Source organism: Branchiostoma floridae, chromosome 9, assembly GCF_000003815.2.
Source record: "Branchiostoma floridae strain S238N-H82 chromosome 9, Bfl_VNyyK, whole genome shotgun sequence".
Taxonomy (NCBI): Eukaryota; Metazoa; Chordata; class Leptocardii; order Amphioxiformes; family Branchiostomatidae; genus Branchiostoma; species Branchiostoma floridae.
This window is the reverse complement of record NC_049987.1, coordinates 13,154,430-13,172,504: the sequence shown is the minus strand read 5'-3', so window position 1 is coordinate 13,172,504 and position 18,075 is coordinate 13,154,430. Positions and strand designations below refer to the sequence as shown.

Below are 18,075 nucleotides of genomic sequence, written 5' to 3'. Positions count from 1 at the left end.
CACATAGTTGACACTTTTCCTTGCAAAAGACTTTTGCAGACTTTTGCAAAGATTTTGCTCAAAGACTACTGCAAGTGGGGAGGAATTGAAATTTCGAAAATCGTAATATTTTTTTTAGGTACCCCCTTATATATACTAAATACAATATCGAATCCCAGATTTGCATGGAGATTAGCTGGTGAGTGTGCGCTCTCGTCTAGGTGCCTTCAAGGGACATGATTGTACCCTTTGTACAGACGTGTCGTTACTTAAAGCCTTCTTTATTTTTCTTAGACCAAAAAGAGAGAGGTAGGAAAAACTGTCTTAATCCATTGATCCCGAGAACATGTGTTACCATCCGCACTGATCCACTCCAAATCTCCTGTATCCCCTTCGCATCCCTTTCTAGCTTTTTCAAATCCCCACCTAAAATACTTTGAACCCTGAAAAATCAAACGACGATGTTACCTTGTCCAATAGGAGAGTCTGGAAGAATCGGAATGTCGCAATCAGAGAAAAAGGAGGGGGAAACTTTCGCACATTCCTCGAGTCATCACACCAGACAGTCGGTTTGATCAATCTGTATGTTTCACTTTCTCAGGACTGGAGACTCAAGATTCCGCCAAGGAAATTCCAGCAGATTGGACCGTCTTAAGGCTGACCCAAATCAAAGGAACTTCCAGTTTCCAACTTCCAGCAGCCAAACGGATTGTGTTTTGTCTTCAGGAGTTTAGATACGGAAGCTGGGAAGATGGTAGGTATTTTATTACATTATTCCTGATTTAATCTGGACTAGCGCTAAGAGGGGAAATTTGGACAGCATACAGATGACACAGGGGCTGTGGAATCCCGTCCAACATGTGTACGGCCGTCCCTCCTTCTGTCCGCTTACATGTGGTGAGGATCAGACGGTCCGGTCGGCGTGCCGAGGGGAGGTGCGAGATTCCGCGCCCGGACAGAAGTACACAACCCCAGCAATTTGTAGGGTTTCAGGTAAAACAGAAACAAATAAAGAGCTGCCACAGTGACAATACTTAGTATGGAATAATACAAGTCTGCAGTTTGTTCATCTTCCCAAGCGAAACTGTTAGACAAGAGCAGAAGTCGAGATACAGACCGAACATCAAGTGTATATGTTGTGCCAGTGTGGATATTGGAGTTGACGTTGCAACTCGTGACGGCGACTTGAGTCAAAAGAGGTGAGATTGTGTAATCGTTTTCATACATGACGGACACGGTCCTTCCTTGGTTGCATGTACAATAACTGAATAACTAACTGTTTACGTTCCGTTCTTGGGTACATGTAAATATCACTGACAAAATTGCTACTAGTATTTGGATATATTTGATTGTAAATGCCTTCCTGTTTTAGCGCTGTTACGTCACCTATGGTACCTCCCAACCGTTCTAAATATAGATTGCCATTGACTATGAGTACGGATGGAAATTTTCATCACTAGGAGAGTCATTTACCTGTGGATCCAGATAAATACACCCATCTATACCACTGGGACTTCAAACGTTAGGCTCTGGTTAGAGCTTAAGACCATCATTCGTCCAAGGCTCCGGTTCATATACAAAAACTGCGCTTATATGGTGTATGTTCCAGCTGGATATCAATCATACATAAGCGCAGTTCTAAAATATAAACATTTATTTTCTTTCCTCGAATCATCTCTGACAACATTTCATCTGCCGGGAAAGCATTTTGTACCTGTTTGTAAGTGGACAAACAAACAATCTAAACAGTGCTCCATTTCATTGCAAGAAAAAGAAAACATAATATGTTATCGCCGGTTTGATTTTCCTATCGCGGCTATCCGATGTTTGCGACATTGAGATTGACACTTGAACTTTAAAGGTATTCAGTGCAAGTTGCACTACTTATGTTTGCCCAGGCCTATGTTTTTAAAATCTATTTTCACAATTTCGGTATCTTTATATTTTGTGCATCACAATGTAAAATATAAAGATGCTGAATGCAAATGTAGTATATACAACACTTCCAAGTAAATTTTGATCCATAAGATGATGAGCATGCGAAACCATCCTCGAGGGCGACCCGTTAAAATAGGAAAAGAGTACTGGATGCTGCAACAAAACGGACGAAAACATCGGGGATGAACTAAATTTAGATTCTTACATCTGCTTGGCGATTTACAGTTCATCACTGCAACTATGAAACAAATTACAAGTTGGTGTCCAAAACAGTGCTAGCGATATCTTCAATATTGATTAATCTGATATCGATACATGAGGATGGTATCGGCTATGTAACATGCACCTTTCCATTACAGAATTGAGTGCGCCCTAAATTATGTTTGTAGGCGTTACTCATGTGTAGAAAGACGTTTTTCATTGTAGGGTACACATGTCGTCCGTGCTGCACATGTTTATATAGGAAGGGTCCTCGAAAAGTTTTCTGGTCACTAGAGATAGATGGACAGGAGTTTCTATCTGTTTGCTTCTCTAATCTCGACGTGGATATGACTCACTGAGGGTCCACTGAGAAGGTAAAATTTTCGCGGAAGAAGTGGGCTCTAAACAATTACAAACAAAAGTTGATTGATTACGAGTTATATTCGGTAGCCAACTTTCACCTTTCCTTTTTCTACCCTCTTTTCTTTCTTTTAATTCTGTCTTTTAGTAGGTCGATCTACCGCGTTATATTAGAAAGATATTTTACGTTGCCCCGAATACTCCTGTTAGATCAAAAGCGATTGTTTATTTGGTTGAGAACTGGAACTGGTATTCTGCCCGGGACGCCAGGTGGCGCTCATTTAACAGTCCGTACAGGTGAAAGGAAAAATTACCCGCGGTCAGCGTGACCTCTGCCCCTCTCCATCTATCTCTTTGTCAAACTCTCTCTGTCTCTCTGTCTCTGTCTCTCTGTCTCTGTCTCTCTCTGTCTCTGTCTGTCTGTCTGTCTCTCTCTCTCTGTCTCTCTGTCTCTCTGTCTCTCTCTCTCTCTCTCTCATAATTTCCCTCCCTCTTCCTATGTCTCCTAGCCTGGTATCAAGCCATATTACGGCTCCTGGGCCTTTCTGTCATCTCCGTATTTGTCTCTCTCCATCTCTCTCTCCCCTATTCTCTCCTTCCTCTGACGCTCTCCGTGCAGTTTCCTCTGTCTCTCCTTTTTGTCTTGTCTATCACATAGCATATCATTTCCCATGACCAGTGAAACTTAATGCCCCTTTTACATGTTTTCCTGTTGTTTTGCAAGAGAGTCCCACCTTTATCGTTACTTCCGCGGCTTGCCATAAACGACCTATTGATTTGAATGTTAACAGCAAATCTCGTTTTCCTCTTTACTAAAAAAGCAGTCTCAGATCTGACATAACAAACATCCGCCGCGACCATTGCAAGTTTTCTGGGCTCGGGCCTTCCGAGAACAAGACATCGTCAAATATCGATTTTCCCTTGCAGTGTACGTGTGGCGTGGTAGCTTCCGCATGGCGATACTTTTGTCGGACTTTTGTCGGACTTTCTAGTGACACCGAATATGCGAAAGCCGAACTTGTCATTTCAAAAGTTTTCCTGGGTGTTGAAAACAGATCTTGGAGCTTTCCGTCTTTGTACAACCAAGGAGGTTAAAAATCTTGGTACAACAAGGTGAAGTGAGACTCAGAGGCTTCAAAAAGTCTCTCGCGTCCGAACCTGAACCTTAATCTTAATTCCACCACGTCAACGTCAATTCAACTGCCATATATCAATAGAAATGGAGTACAATGTCTGGAACGTACAAACACGTGTACGTTTTTGTTCTTCATTTCCTCGGACTTTGGAACGGTGTTTCCCCGCCTCTACCACACCCTAACACAACAAAACTGTATAGGAAAGCCAAGTACCCATTCAATACACCAGCTTCCGGCGGATCAAAAACCACATTTAAATAGAGTGAGTCATCATACCGCACCCTCGTGCACCTCGGATCAGCGGTCAGGGCTTTTAATTCCACCTGAACCTTGGTGAACCCTATTATCAAACATCACTTCCGATACTAATAAATCAGAAAGTCTGAGGGGCATGACGCAACTTTCTTTTACCTGCCAGTGCTAGCGTCAACCCTTGCGAAATCGTACTTCTTTCTTTCAAGTTTTACATGTTATCAAATCGAACAGGTGCTTTTAATTCAAGTTTATCGCCCATATGCGTTAATTTTCTGTTTGAAAGAAAATTTTAGAATTGTTAATTTACTTTCTTAAAGATTAGAAAAAAGTGAAATTCAAAAACGAAAAGTAGAATCAAATGTTCCATGTTCACATGGCCAAGTTAGATTTTGCTACTTTCTTGAACTCGCCCCCTCTTTAATTTCCTCTGCTCTTCCACGTCAACGAGTCTTTCTGCTCAAGCCCTTGCCATTGGCGTATTGATCCTATTCTAATAGCCGTATTTACTAATGTACAAAGTAAAATTTTCTCCTCTGCAGATAATGTTTCACGGCTTGTTTTCTCATCTCCGGAAATCTCTTTTGCAGGGTTTCGCGCACAGTGATTCGAAAGAGTGCCCTTTCCCTTGATCCATCATCTCTTCAGATCGTGACGCTACCAACTGAAGGCCACACACTTAAGCACTACATTACCATTAGGTCTCGTTTCTGTGTATACTAAACTTGCCTCACCAATGAATGTCGTATGTATTCTTCTATACCCGCTGATCCTAACAACATTAAAATTTACAGAGCCCTCATCAAATTCCAATTCCTCTGGGGAAACGATTGTATACAACAGTCAATGGCGTTTTACAATATACTAGTATATAACGTCCTTGCAACAACAACTGTGGCCAACTGTCGTTCCCTCATCACTTTGGTGTTGACGTGAAAACGTTCTCTTTAATTAACACCGCCGCGTAACTTGTGCCTACACGGTGGTCCATGACCCAGCACTTACCACTTAACCCCAGCTGGCTGCACCTGTTTAGGTTGTTAACTCTGTGAAAACTCTGTATACTTGTGACCATAACGTTATATGTGTAATGTGGGATATGGCAGCCAAGATCTAGTTGCAGTGTGGTTAGTGTATGAGTAAGTATGTGTTGCCCTCGATGTAAAACATAGAAAAACTGACGAATTTGATCATTTTCTCGTGATATTGACCCTCAAACGTCACTGGAGTTCCTCAGTTCACGAAGGAATGAATGGACTGTCTCAGGAGTTTCTGTCCGGGGGGTCGATCCCAGACGTAACTCTGACGTCAATTTGACCAACAGCCAAGGATACATCAGTAAACAGTTTTGCAAATTATGCAAACCATCGCAGCACAACAATAATATGAGTCTTAGCAAGGAGGGTTGGTCTTTTGATAAAAGCTCCTTGGTCTTAGGAAGAAAATCTAACATTTTGTACAACGTTGTATTTTCCATAGCTTCTTTCTTTGCTACTTATAACTAAGACTCTTGGCGTCTTAAAATAGCTACAAAGGGCAGGATCGTCAAGACGAAGGTGCCAAGTATATTGACGTTGGGATGATAAATGATCACCTTCGCGTGACAGGAGTAGGGACACGCCCACGTCTTATCGTTCGTCACTCACCTAAAAGTCCAAAGTGTACGCCAGCAGCATAGACATGGGTGGTAATGTTAGCAAATACACTACAAATACACCCTCTACGTCTACTTTTCTTTGTTTCGCGGGATTGGGTGTCAACAGTTCCGAGTTCGCACATGTTTGGCTTCCGTGGGAGCTAAGTAGACCGGGCTACACTTTAGCTGACCAAGACTTTGACCTGCACTTGAACCTGAAATCCAATGAATCTCCGAACCGTGACGCCTGGTCCTTGAACGTGTCGTTAGTTACGCGGAAAGGGCTGGTCAATATCCTGTGTAAGCAGCCAACACCTTGGAGAGAGGAAATTCTTTCACTTTGTCCTCAATTCTGCGTACTTGGCCGAGCAGAAATGGAGAGGCCGTGAGAAAATGGAAGTCACGCTTATTTCCGAAGGATGTTGACTCACTGTCTTGGGATGCAGTTCATCAAGTCCAAGTGGCGGAAAGATTCCAAACAGTGGAAACCTTGACTTTGTCAGGGTTCGAGCTTAGAGTATAATTCTCCAAGTGCGTCTTAAAGAAAAGCAGCTGTACGAACATGCACGGTTTCTGTCAGAATTTTTCATAGGGAAGCGAACAGATGAAAATGCACGCTACTACGAAGATATACAAAATGCGGCAAAAGATTAGATTAGCTACCGAGCTCGACCTGAAAAAAAATAGAGAAAAGAAATTTCAGGGAGGACCTGGTAGTAATCGGATGGTAGTAAAATAAAGAAACATATCATAGATAAAGCACAGGTACGGAAAGAAGTAACCAATGTTCAAGCAGACGTGAGACTATTTGCGAGTAGGTCTAGTGTAAAAAGTAAAGAAAAAATACCACGATTGACTGTGATGACTAGGCAAGATGACCCCTTTCAGATTTCATTAATTCCTAGGCCTATAACCTCCTTGCATACATCAAAACGCTTCACCCGATAGGTTACAACAATGTGTTTGTAGCACCTTTTGTGCGATGCAATCAATGAATGAATCATGCGATGTTCGAAATATTTGAAGCTTGTCAGAAGCTAAAGGTGGATCCAAATAAAGTCAATTGCAAGTCAAGACATGTTGTCGGCTACTTATGACATTAATTCTTTTCAAGAAGAATACCCCATTCTCATTTCAATAGGTGTAACTTGACGTTCGCCTTTAATCTTGTCCGTCTGGCGCCTGTCCAGACAGAGGGGAGGAACATCTTCTTTTTTCATTGCAACAAGATTACCAATTAATTGGCCAATTTGTTGTCGCCTAGTCGAGATTATCGTCCTAAGGTTTTCGCACCTATTGTGAAAAAGACGCCTCCCGCTGATCGGGGTAACTCCGCGAAAGGTACACAACATTTGGCATCATATACATGCTTGATATGACATCCCATAATGTGGAAAGTACAGAGAAAAAATGTTTTAGAAGTGCGAATCCCTCTAAACCGAAATTTTATCGTATTTTCCCAGTAGAGCCGGTTTTAAAATAAAAGGCGCCGACTGGTTTTTTAATCGTTTCACCTCCTTGGGCTCACCAAGTAGCCTCTACCAGGCTCCGTGGTTTGGTGGTCTAATTGTCGAAATTGGACAAAAAGAGTCAATAGTACGCTAGGGGAGTCAGCCTCCTAGAGTCAGCCGGCCGAGTAGGACCAAGGAGCTTTTACGTGTACATGTACTGGAATTTCTGTCTTGGCCAATGGATATTGCCTTTGCCGACAAAATAACGATTTTGCCACAGTGAGATCTGCTTAGAGACTACCAAAAGGAGATTACCTTGATAACTCTACAATATTCCCACAGTTCAAAGCAGAAGATTTGCTCTCTCTTCTCTACTTCTCCACTCAAAGTCGAGGTCTACAGGGGGCGTAGTTTAGAGCAACTACTGACCAATCAGTGTTTGTTATTCCCGTCACGTGACCTGAGTTCTACAGTCATACAAAAGCCCAGTGTGGCAGGCAGAGTACTACGTTACGGGGCGATTTACAGTTCTACTTATCGCTCTGAAAATCGCAGGAAACTCTGGATTTGGGAATGTTACAGACGAACTGAGTAACTGGAGCGTAGCGTGTGAGTGTTCCAGTTTGGTTTCCGACGGAATCTTGGAGATATCTGCTCGTTTTTTTCAGGGTGAACGAGGGAAGGACGCCGCCGGACTGCCATCCTCATCATGTCGGCTGCCAAGGTTCAACGCCGCCGCAGCGGAAGAAACGTCTCTTCGGTGAAGAGAAAGCTTTTTGTCCGCTCCAAATCTCTGACAGACTCTCTTATGACCGGCATACTCACAGCTATGGCTCAACAGAAACTACAAGAAGAGGGGAAAGAAGAGGAAAAGTGCTCGTTTCAAGTTCAAGCGACTCTGCCAGACGGACTAATTCGTGTGGTGAGTGGCCCTTTATTTTGTCAGTGCCCATGTGTCATAATTTTTCTTGTTTGACAGAGTTTGTTTACGGTCGTGACTAAACGTGGCTTCCGTGATTATTTGGAGCATGACTGTGTCCAAATATCATATAGTGCTAAGAAAGGTGAATGTCACGAAAGTAAATCGTTAAAAAAAGTGTTAATCGAATAAACGTTACTGTATGCGTGATCGAGTCAATTTCAAAAATATTCCGTACGTTGCAACTTTTCATAGCCTGGATTCCATACCCCAACCTCAAGATATATCTTTCATGTTGGGGTCTGGCAACATGGCTGTAGAAAGGTTCTCGAAGGCCCGTTGATCAGTGGGCGGAGAACCTAGGATTAATGACCACTCTCACCACAGGTAGCCAGCTACAACACACCACAGTTGGTCAGCAGGCTATCACAGTAGCGAATCAGCTACCTTATGGATTCAAAAAGTACAGTTGGGGGTCTTTAACCAATCATGGCAGGGGTGTAATTACCTCCTGCTGATCCTGTGTTGTTCTATTGGTGGGGTTTTTTGCCCACTATAAGGTGCAAAATTGAGAAGAGTTCCTATCCCATCCGCCCAGACCCCTGCACGATAGATACTTGAGATCGGGCTGGGGTTTGGTAACCAGGCTAAACTTTTCACGGTATTCTAGAAAAACATGGCCGCTGTTTGTTGTCATTTCTCTTCATGGGAATTTCACACCCTTGTCCCGAAATTGCCGTAGATACAGTACACATCGAGTTTGTTCAGGGTCTGGACAGGATTTATTTACTCGGTGGGATTGTTTCTGTGTAAACCTTCTCTGCGCTGCACTTGAGTTTGCCTCAAGCGAGCAAAACTTAACTTTCAAATGCTTTGGTTCGCACACAGCATATCGCTTTTTTTGAAATTGATTAATTTCCTATCTGTATGTGAGTCCTGCGAACTTTGTACCATCAAATAACGGTACCCAAATTATGTGTTTGCTAGCTTTTCACATCCACTAGATTTCTCTAATCGGATTTCACGCTTGAATTGTTTATATGAAAAAAATCACACTAGACTGCACTGAATTTTGATTTTGTTGGTGGCCCTGCAAGTATCTAATCTAAATCAGATTTAATGAGTATTGTTTTGATTTGTAAGTCTGAGAGATATTCTATTGCCTTGGGGTATAGAATAGTAACTGGGCATTTCCCATCTAATTAGGGCAATCTCTAATTGGTTTGCTATGGGACCAGCTGAGAAAGCTCTGATAACATGGTCTGACTTTGTTTTATAGTTTGGACAATTTTATAATTCAATGCTGTTTATTTGTTTGAAATTGAAAGATGGATTCAAAACATTTTGTAAGCATTTTATTCGTACCTGAACATCTGACTCAAAATAATGAAAATTGCAAAGTCTTGATGTTTTCATTGGTCAGGAACAGGGCACCATGAAAATCACGAATTTATGCGATACACATGTTAGCCATGGGTGGCGCCCCTTCCCACTGGACCGTTACAATTGCACAAAAATGTAGACCACACAAATCTCCTCTCTGTACTTTTGTGACATCACTGAAGTCAGTTTATAAATTTGTAACTATGTAAGTAGATGGATGGATATATTAATATATATCATGTCAAACTGATATGAATATTCAAGGAAACTGCTTTCTATTCTAACATGTCACTGTAAATGGAAATGGCAAATTTATTACTTTACAAAATCAATAAAATCACCTGATGTTGCCCAGGGTGCCGTACCTGCATTACATGTGTAACATATTAGTAAAGTAAATATATACTGTGTGTACTATGGTACATTAGACAATAGGGAGAGGGCAAGGTCTCACCCATAGTAGGGCAGACCATGGTCTTTGGACAAATGTCTCTGTAGTGAAGTGAACCTACTTTACGGAAAGATGGCACATATTTTGTAAGAATTATTTGGCATATGCAGTACATGATATGCTTCTGTGTTTTGTCTGAGGCTAGATTCATTTTGGTTAGATAAAAATCATGATCAGACATCCCACATTCCTTTCTTTACTCATTACTGTGGCCATTGATTGCTAATTGAAATAATTGACCACCAGAATCACCCAGCAAAGGTTGCAAGTTAATTATAAAGTATAATAAGATATAATAATGAGCTTCAATGAGATATCCAAAACCGGTTTGCTGTTGATTTACCACGGAAGTTGACCAAAAAAAAGTCATGGAAGGAATTCTGGAAAAAAAAAAGGTTTAACTTTTGCTGACACCCCCAATCCCTCTTCAATTGGTTTGTATCTACATCCAAAGGGCAATTGGGCTTACTGGCCTATGAATAATGAAAGCTTAATTTTGATGGATTACTCTGAGCAGGGAGTATTCTTGTGTAATCAAATGTTAAATTGGTTCTAACAGCATAGTAATTTGCTGGGTCACAAGAGTTAGCTTCATAATTTGGTTATTTGTTTTGTTGGGGAGAGCTTTTCTTGTAATACAACTGTACTCTAAGTATAACAGTAGTACTGAACTTGACACTTAAACCATCAAAAATTGTTGCGAATCAACCCACATTTATTCCTGTACATGTAGTCTGTAGTCTGAGGAACTGAATCTTGGTGGACTAAAAGCTACTTTCTTGCTCTTCAGCAACAGATGGAAACACCTTTGGAACTCTCCTTCTTCCATGGTTAGCTCAATAAGCCAACCATATCTAAGCAGTTTCTCTACTTTAGCACAGCAACAACAGACGCTGTCCAAGTGTTCCTTTCCCTTTGTTTTTTACAGAGGCATAGCTAAGCAAATTTACCGAAAGCATCCAAGTCACCCCTGGCCAGGTCTTTGGTATCAAAGCAAATCATGTATAGCCATTGCAGAGAAAGCAAAGGAAACCTGAGCCAAGGTTGACTTTGTCTACAGGCTTGTATAGTCGCTTAGTGGGACAATACAGACTTTGTAGTCAGTGTAATATGTCAATAACAAGCTACGTGTGCTACAACTCCAGCCCTGTATTGCTCCTGTTGGAGGAGGGCTGCCTCTTGAAATGCCGGTGTTCTTTGTACGTCCATTGTTGGAAGGAAGGTGCTCGAGTACCTGAGCACAGCTCAGCATTAATTTTGGGATTTAAAAGGGGTTTTAGTCTCCCATGAGAACTGAAGGAAATGGCAAGTTTTGTTTTTTTGCCCTTGCTCAGTTTGGGATATCCCTTTGAAAGAAAAAATGATTATGTCTTTATCTTATTGAAGGATATAAATACTTGTTTCTGACCCATGCCAAAGTGCTATTTGTTTGTTCTTGTTCATTCATGTTCAAGAATTTATTTTCAGCCTTTCATTGCCCTGTATTGTTACTGCCATGCAATATCTGTATTTTATGATAGTTGGAGACAGCATATTAAGGCATAATAAGGCCACTTTCTTCTTTAAAGTTTGATGGTTGTGTTTGGAAAACTGTTCAGTGGATAGAGTGAGTAGAAGTGCTTGTGCCTTTTATTTGCCTGGCCTTGCCGACTACTTGAAGAGGAGAAACACTTCAAATGCTTCTCTTGATAAACTTTGGACATGGCCTTCCTAGCCTCTGGTGTAAAATGGACAAAATCAGAATTTGCTGTCTCATCTACACAAAGCTGCAATACTTTTGATTATACTGGCAAATCTGCCTGAAACGAATGTAAAAGAGATATCTTTTGTTGATTTTTTATTTATTTCAAAAGTATTGTAAAACCATTGGTTGATCAAAAGGTAACAAAAATTATTCAGGCTGTTGATAATTGGTGGTAGTTATTGTACACGTAGAAAATTGCACAAGTTTGTGTAGGCGTTTTTTTTGTAGGAGAAGTACATGTAGGTTAGATGAAAGATAACTTTGAATTGAACTGAGGCCTAATTTGTTGTCAGTCTGACCTGTGTGCCCTCAGAGACAACAGGGAAGCTCTGGTAGTCTGCTTGGATGGTTTTGTGTAGCCTCAGGCATGTCTCAACCACATAGAGGCCACCAGGGTCAAGTAGCTTCCCACCAAAGTCAACCTGAAATGCTGTTTTAGCTCTTTTGGGAATTATGATGAATCTCAGTAAAGTGAGAATTTTGGAATATGAAAATGGTAAGACTAATGGATGATAGAATTCTTCTTTAACTCTTATTTATTAAATTGTCACCAGGTAACAAGACTGTAAGGTCACTTTAAAATCTTTTTAACTGTGGTCAAAGAATGTATCCCGGATCTAGGAAGAATTTGTCTATTCTTCTGTGAAGGTTGCTCTATTTTTGGATGGGATCAGGCCCACACGTTGCAATGCATGTACAAAGCTTGCGGCTGTCTCTTTGAACCTCCCTGCAACATGCATTCTAATTACTCCTGTTAAGTCTGACGTCTCTGTTTGAAAATAAAGGAGAACACCTTCCATGGAAGTCAGCACACTCTTCTCCAAGCACTTGACACTGATAGATGGTACCCTCCCTGTAGCAATTGAAATTGGCTGTCAACTGCTGTGTAGACCTTCTGTGGTGCATATGTCACAATCTCAGCTGGAGTTGTTTGCCAATGCATTGATTCATAGCCTGATGCCACAACATTGCTGCCAGAATTAGCCATCTTTGAGGTGTGTAATGAAATTTACATTCATGATTGGTGTCTTGTTGATAAATACAAAATTATCAAATATTTGTTAATGCCATGATCTTGGTGTATAGCTCTGACACATGAAAGGATGTATTATCTTCAGAAAAGGTTTGGTTTATGGATTTTTGTTTTGCTTGTCAAACTAAGAACAAAATGTATGTCAAACTTTCATTCTGGGTTCATCTTTATCTTGTCGTGTCTTCTCTTAAGTTTGTTTTTCAAGCCTTAAGGGCAGCCTCTTATCATGCACCATGGTAGTAGACCTGAAGTCTAACTGTATAAAGGAAAGGTTGGTCAAATAAAGAAGTTGTGCCGGATCTTTGCTCAGCTGTCATGGTTGCTACCTCCACACCAGACTGACAGTCTGACAAAGACAAGACTGCAAGTGACCCCATTGGGCAGGTGTATCATTTACTTGTGTGGTTTCACCATCTGCTGAAAGGAAGCCAGGTGTGGTACCTGTGCTTTGAGAGAAACACTAACATTAGTGTAGGATGACACAAACCACTGCATGTGAAAGATACATGACAGTGTTGGGAAGACAGACACAATCGTCCTTTATCAGGAATAGCTGCAGTGGTGAATAGAAGGCTAGTGTTATTTTGCCTAGAATAGATAGCATTGGTTGTCCCAATTATCTTATTTGGTAGTCAAATCTATCTCTTTAAAGCAGGGTTGTAGCCAGCACCCATCCTTCCGTCCTTTGACTGAATTTTGCAGCTGGGGACGGAAAAAGTTTGCCCATTCAGTTCTCTCTGAAGAAAATTTAACCCTCAAAATGCAGAAAATAGCATTTCAGAGGGTCTAGATTTCAAAATTTTCCTTGGGAGCATGCCCTTGCACCCGCTAGGAACACTGTGCCAAAGCCATTCAAAATCGAGGGGACGGAAAATGATTTCTGGCTGGCTACAACCCTGCTTTAAAGTATATAATAGTGGACATATCACTTATTCAGTTTATAGAAAGATCCTGGATGGAAAATAGTAAGTGGCTTCATAACATATGGACAGTTCAGTCATTAGCAGCTTGGCTATTTCAGTATTTGGTAAACTGATGATAATTGACTTGTACTTGATTTAAGTCACCCCAGGAGCAGTCTTTATGGACCAGGAGGCAATTCATAATAATTATAAGAACATGATTGGGGGCTAGGAAGTGCCCATTTGTTGCTATGATTTCTAAGAATACATATGTAAACACAGACTAGAGTAAGTTCATGTGGTAATATTGAGACAAGGAAAAGGCAGTTTGGTAGTGTTTGATGGCTATCATCCATATACCATATCTTTAGACCATTGCCAATTCATATGAACTTGTGATTTTCATCACTACAAAGCTGAACTTACTACATACATGTCAATAACACACCACCTTACAATAGTGCCTCAGGTATGGCTTCTTTGATTGAATAGCAATGCTAAAACCAATACTAGGATTGAAATAAGTTTTCAGACAGGTATGATATGTTTGTCCTGTTTTTCATAAGAGCTTTGAACAGCCATTCTCTTTTCCTAGTGACTTTGCTGACATTTTTTTCTGGATTTCTTTTGCCATTGTCACCAGATCTAGTATGTAAAATACAACAAAAGATTTTGGCATGATAAACCTGTCAAAATTCTGAAGCCTGGCATTATAATTAGTTCTTGGTGGGAGGTTCAACATTAGTGACCCAGGTCAGGTACAGACCCTCCTAGCCTGTAATTAACTTGTCAAAACTCTCAAGTCAATATTTGGTATGATGTTAATGGAACAAAAGCATGCCTAGAAATTAGTGCAATATCATGAGCAGTCAGTCAAGCTTCCATTCAAGAAATTTGAAAGGGCATAGCACATTGTTTTGTTGGTTGGAGGCAATTTCAGATGTTATAACTTCATGGGTACTGTAGATCTTGAAATGTTTGCGGTGATTCTATTTTTGCTGTGACCTCTCCCCTACAAATTCATGACACTGTGAATATGTATTTCCAATGTATTAGTACTACTGTGCTGCAGCATTCCTTCAAAGTTGCAAACTTCAAACACTGTGGTAACTCTCTTTCTCCTTCTGACACCAAAGTAAATGAATTTACACTATTTTCTACTAGTTATTGTCATCCGTATCTTCTATATTCTCATGGAAATAAATGCTTTGCTGTTCTTTTCTTCGCCAGACTTTATCTTCACGGATGTGAATACTCAACTGTTTGTAAGGTCATTCTAACGTAAACTTGATAAGGTGTTCCTTACAACTAAGCTTTTGTAAGTTGTCCCTCTAGTTTTCAGATCTTGAAATGGTTCTCTGTTATACATGTATGTCAAATTTCTGAAAATGTGTTTCTCTCAGCCCTGCTACTTAAGAATCACAGCCTAGTCAATAAGAAAAACATGTAATAAAGAGCTTTGAAATTTACAGATGTCCACTTCTAGGCAACTGGACTCAGTGTTTCATTGTGTAACTTGTAATTACTTTTGATACCATTGTTCAGGACTAACTTTGCAGGAGATAGAGCAACTCCTCTGTAATTTTCACTGCCCTGATAACTACCAAGACTTGCCAAGAAAAGTTCAAGAGGTCCAGATAGTCGCTAGGCAACACAAAACAATCAATACAACATGTTTATGGCAAAGGGCAGGGTTGTAAAGCAACATGGCCTTGTTATGTCGTACCTTCTACAAAGAGGGAACAGAGAAAATGCTTTAACCACTGGCTTAATTGAGTTTCAAAGGTTGACCTCCAAGAAGGTGTTTTTCAAACAGTAAGAATGGAAAAGTTTGCAAAGAGCTTTACATCCATTTTACAACCTGTAAATAAACTTTTACTGCCTGTTTTTTTACGTAACTACTTGTGCCTGATGAATAGACATTTCATGAACAGGTGTATATGTGTATGTACTTTTATTAATGTTGCTCTTTAGCTGACAAAATCCTAGAAAAAGGCCAGAATAGTTCAAAACTAGGCATGACAACTCCCAGTACCTACCTTTCAACTCGTACTTGGTAATACAATTTACTGCCAACTCTGAAAGCTGTATAGTTTGTGTTCAAACTTTTCAAATGTGGTGTATCATAGAATGACACACAGTCAATTTTCCTCAGTTCTAAATCTAATGTTTCCCTTTGTACTGGCAGCTACAAAGGAAAGGTAGCCAATTGGAAATGTTTGTATGTCAGTGATCCTTTGTTGATGGAAGCTAAGAAGATTGATCCCTAACATGTACTGATCTTATCCTTAGCTGTGTGTGAGGGGTCGACCAGTAGCCTGACCAATGCGTAAAAGCTAAATGTATGATGTATGTAAATATGTGGATATATGGAAGTATGCAGAATTTTTAAACTACAGTACAATGGTGATTTTATACCCTTTGATCATACATGTGTATCAATTACATGTGTATATGATCATGCAGACATGAACTATATGTTCATATAGGTAATTGATTAATATTAAGTCAATAACTCAATACTTATTGTAACAAAGTTCAGAAGTGCAATGTCATATGTTAGCTGTGTGTATGTAATATGTTAACATAAAACAATAAGGTAAAAGTATTATGGAAGGAGAAATTTTACCATGATTTTCCAGTCTTGCTCCTATAAATTATAGTATAGAAACAAGAAGAACTCAGGTAAGTCCTACTGTCCAAGCCTTCACGAACTTTAACCTTTTAAAGTACATGTATCCATATCAACCTCTTTGACCCCTGCCAAAGCAAATATCTTCGTTGTTTACTAAACATATGCAAAATCTAATGGAAACTACCTTTCGAGTTTGTCAATTTTGTACAGACTTTACGTCTCAAGCAAGGGGTAAGGAAAGAACCTTTTGGTGTAGTACATAGTCTTGTTGATAGAGGGAGCTCTACACCCATCACTTGTTGAGAAATGCTACAAGTTGTGGGGATCTAAATATTGCATCAAACAACAATATTTTTATTCAGTCAAAAATGATGTTCTCATCGCTATTTTTAAACCTGTCAAGAGTTCTTGGAAATGAATTGTGTGGGTGGGACCAGGCAAAACAGAAATATGAGATTCAAACAGTCCTGTGGCTGAAATTTTGAAAAGGAAAAAAAAAGCATGCTGATGGTGTCAAATATGCAAGGCAAGGTGTTTATTGATGCATAAGAAGGAATTATTAATAATATGTATGAAATATCTATTGTAATTGTCTCATTAGATTTACATGAAAAATTGCTTATTAGAGCAGCTTTACAGATGTATACCAGAGCGTCATCTTGTTTGTGTGACGCATTTGTGATATTATATATAATTGGGTGGATGAATGGCAAATTCCCACCTTTTGACCCAACTCTGCATAGCCTGTCACGTTCCATCCCAAGGAAAGCTTCCGCCCCTGCTCCTTCCATGCCTTTGTAGGCAGTAAAATTAGTTGCATGTTTCTTGGCTTGGTTTTCTACGGTTGTTGAAAGAAGGTAACGACTCTTATTTGTGTGCTGTAGAAAATGACACTGTAAATGCATTAAAGTTTGCGTAAATCATACTATAATCATATCAATATAAAACTACTGTGAACATTTCTGCATTTGCAGTATGAAAAACAGCATTTTCAAGTACTAAAGAATTTTACTATTTTTAGAGCTTAGATGTAAGGTGATACTATATCTTTCTTTTTATGTTATGCATTTCCTTTATGTCAGCTTCATTTACCTATTGTTGTTTGTGAGGGATAAGGTTATAAATCTTAATTATGATTTTGTAGTTAAGCGGTTAAGCTGTCAAATTGCAGCTACGCATATACATGTATACTTTATACCAAATATATATTCTTTGTCATAAAGTTCCCTAGCACATATTGATAAAATTTGCCTTGCCTATCTCCCATGTTTATGTAAATTGGTCTGAAGGGAACTGTAGTGCCAGACAGACTTGGTCTATATGCGGGCTCTGGTGTCAGCATTGACGCATGTTTCCAGCTCTCTAGCTTGATAAGGTCCCTTGGTGTGTGAGGAGATATGCATTCCTGCCGAGATTCCCAGGCTTGCCTTCCTAGTCAATGCAGCGCTGAGAGAAATACATGCATGAAGACAGAGAGTTCAGGAATATAAGCTGGCTTGAATTGCATGGATTGTGAGTCAGAGAAAGGTTAAGCATTTCTTCCCAGCATCCTCTGAGCCAAGTGTTCCTAGCCAGAGGCAACTGGCAGGTCTTGGATTCCTTTAAAAAAAGCAGAGGCAACCTTCTTAAGTCGGCAGCGCAGGCCAGTCAAGGAAATATTCGTCTTGCAGCCCTGAAGGAAGTGTGCGGCGCACCATGGCTCTGTACAGGGCTCAGTCTGATGGTGACATTCCAAACACAGTTGTGGAAGAGACAGCAGGAGAAAACGGTGTATCTTCAGATTCCAGGTCTGCTGAGAAGAGCAATTTTCTGCATCCCATGGATGGCTTGGCAGGAGGATTGTCGCCCCGCCGAATCAGTCGGGCACATTCTGACTCCAGTCATGTAAAAGAGCTCAGCACAAGAACAGGACAAGCAAGTAAACTCTGCAGGCAGAAGCCAGTTACAAAGTCAAGATGCAGACCGAGAACCTCGGTACGAACATCGGTGAGTACAGAAGGCCAAAAAATACAGAATGTGCCGCAATCTAATTGCCTGTCAACACAAGGCAATGCC

General features: G+C 40.3%; 1 protein-coding gene across 2 annotated transcripts in view; it reads left to right on the top strand.

Annotated features, from left to right (window-relative positions):
• The first annotated feature begins 581 nt into the window (after positions 1-581).
• Positions 582-18,075, top strand: part of LOC118422840 — a 118,733-nt gene continuing 101,239 nt past the window's right edge. Inside the window, exons 1-2 of one of the 2 annotated variants that reach the window (XM_035830627.1) lie at positions 582-733; positions 7,622-7,875. In XM_035830627.1, coding sequence (XP_035686520.1) covers positions 7,663-7,875 — 213 coding nt within the window. In that variant the 5' untranslated portion in view covers positions 582-733; positions 7,622-7,662. Of the gene's footprint in view, positions 734-7,423; positions 7,876-18,075 lie in introns of those variants that run through there. The other variant, XM_035830626.1, reaches the window with a different exon arrangement.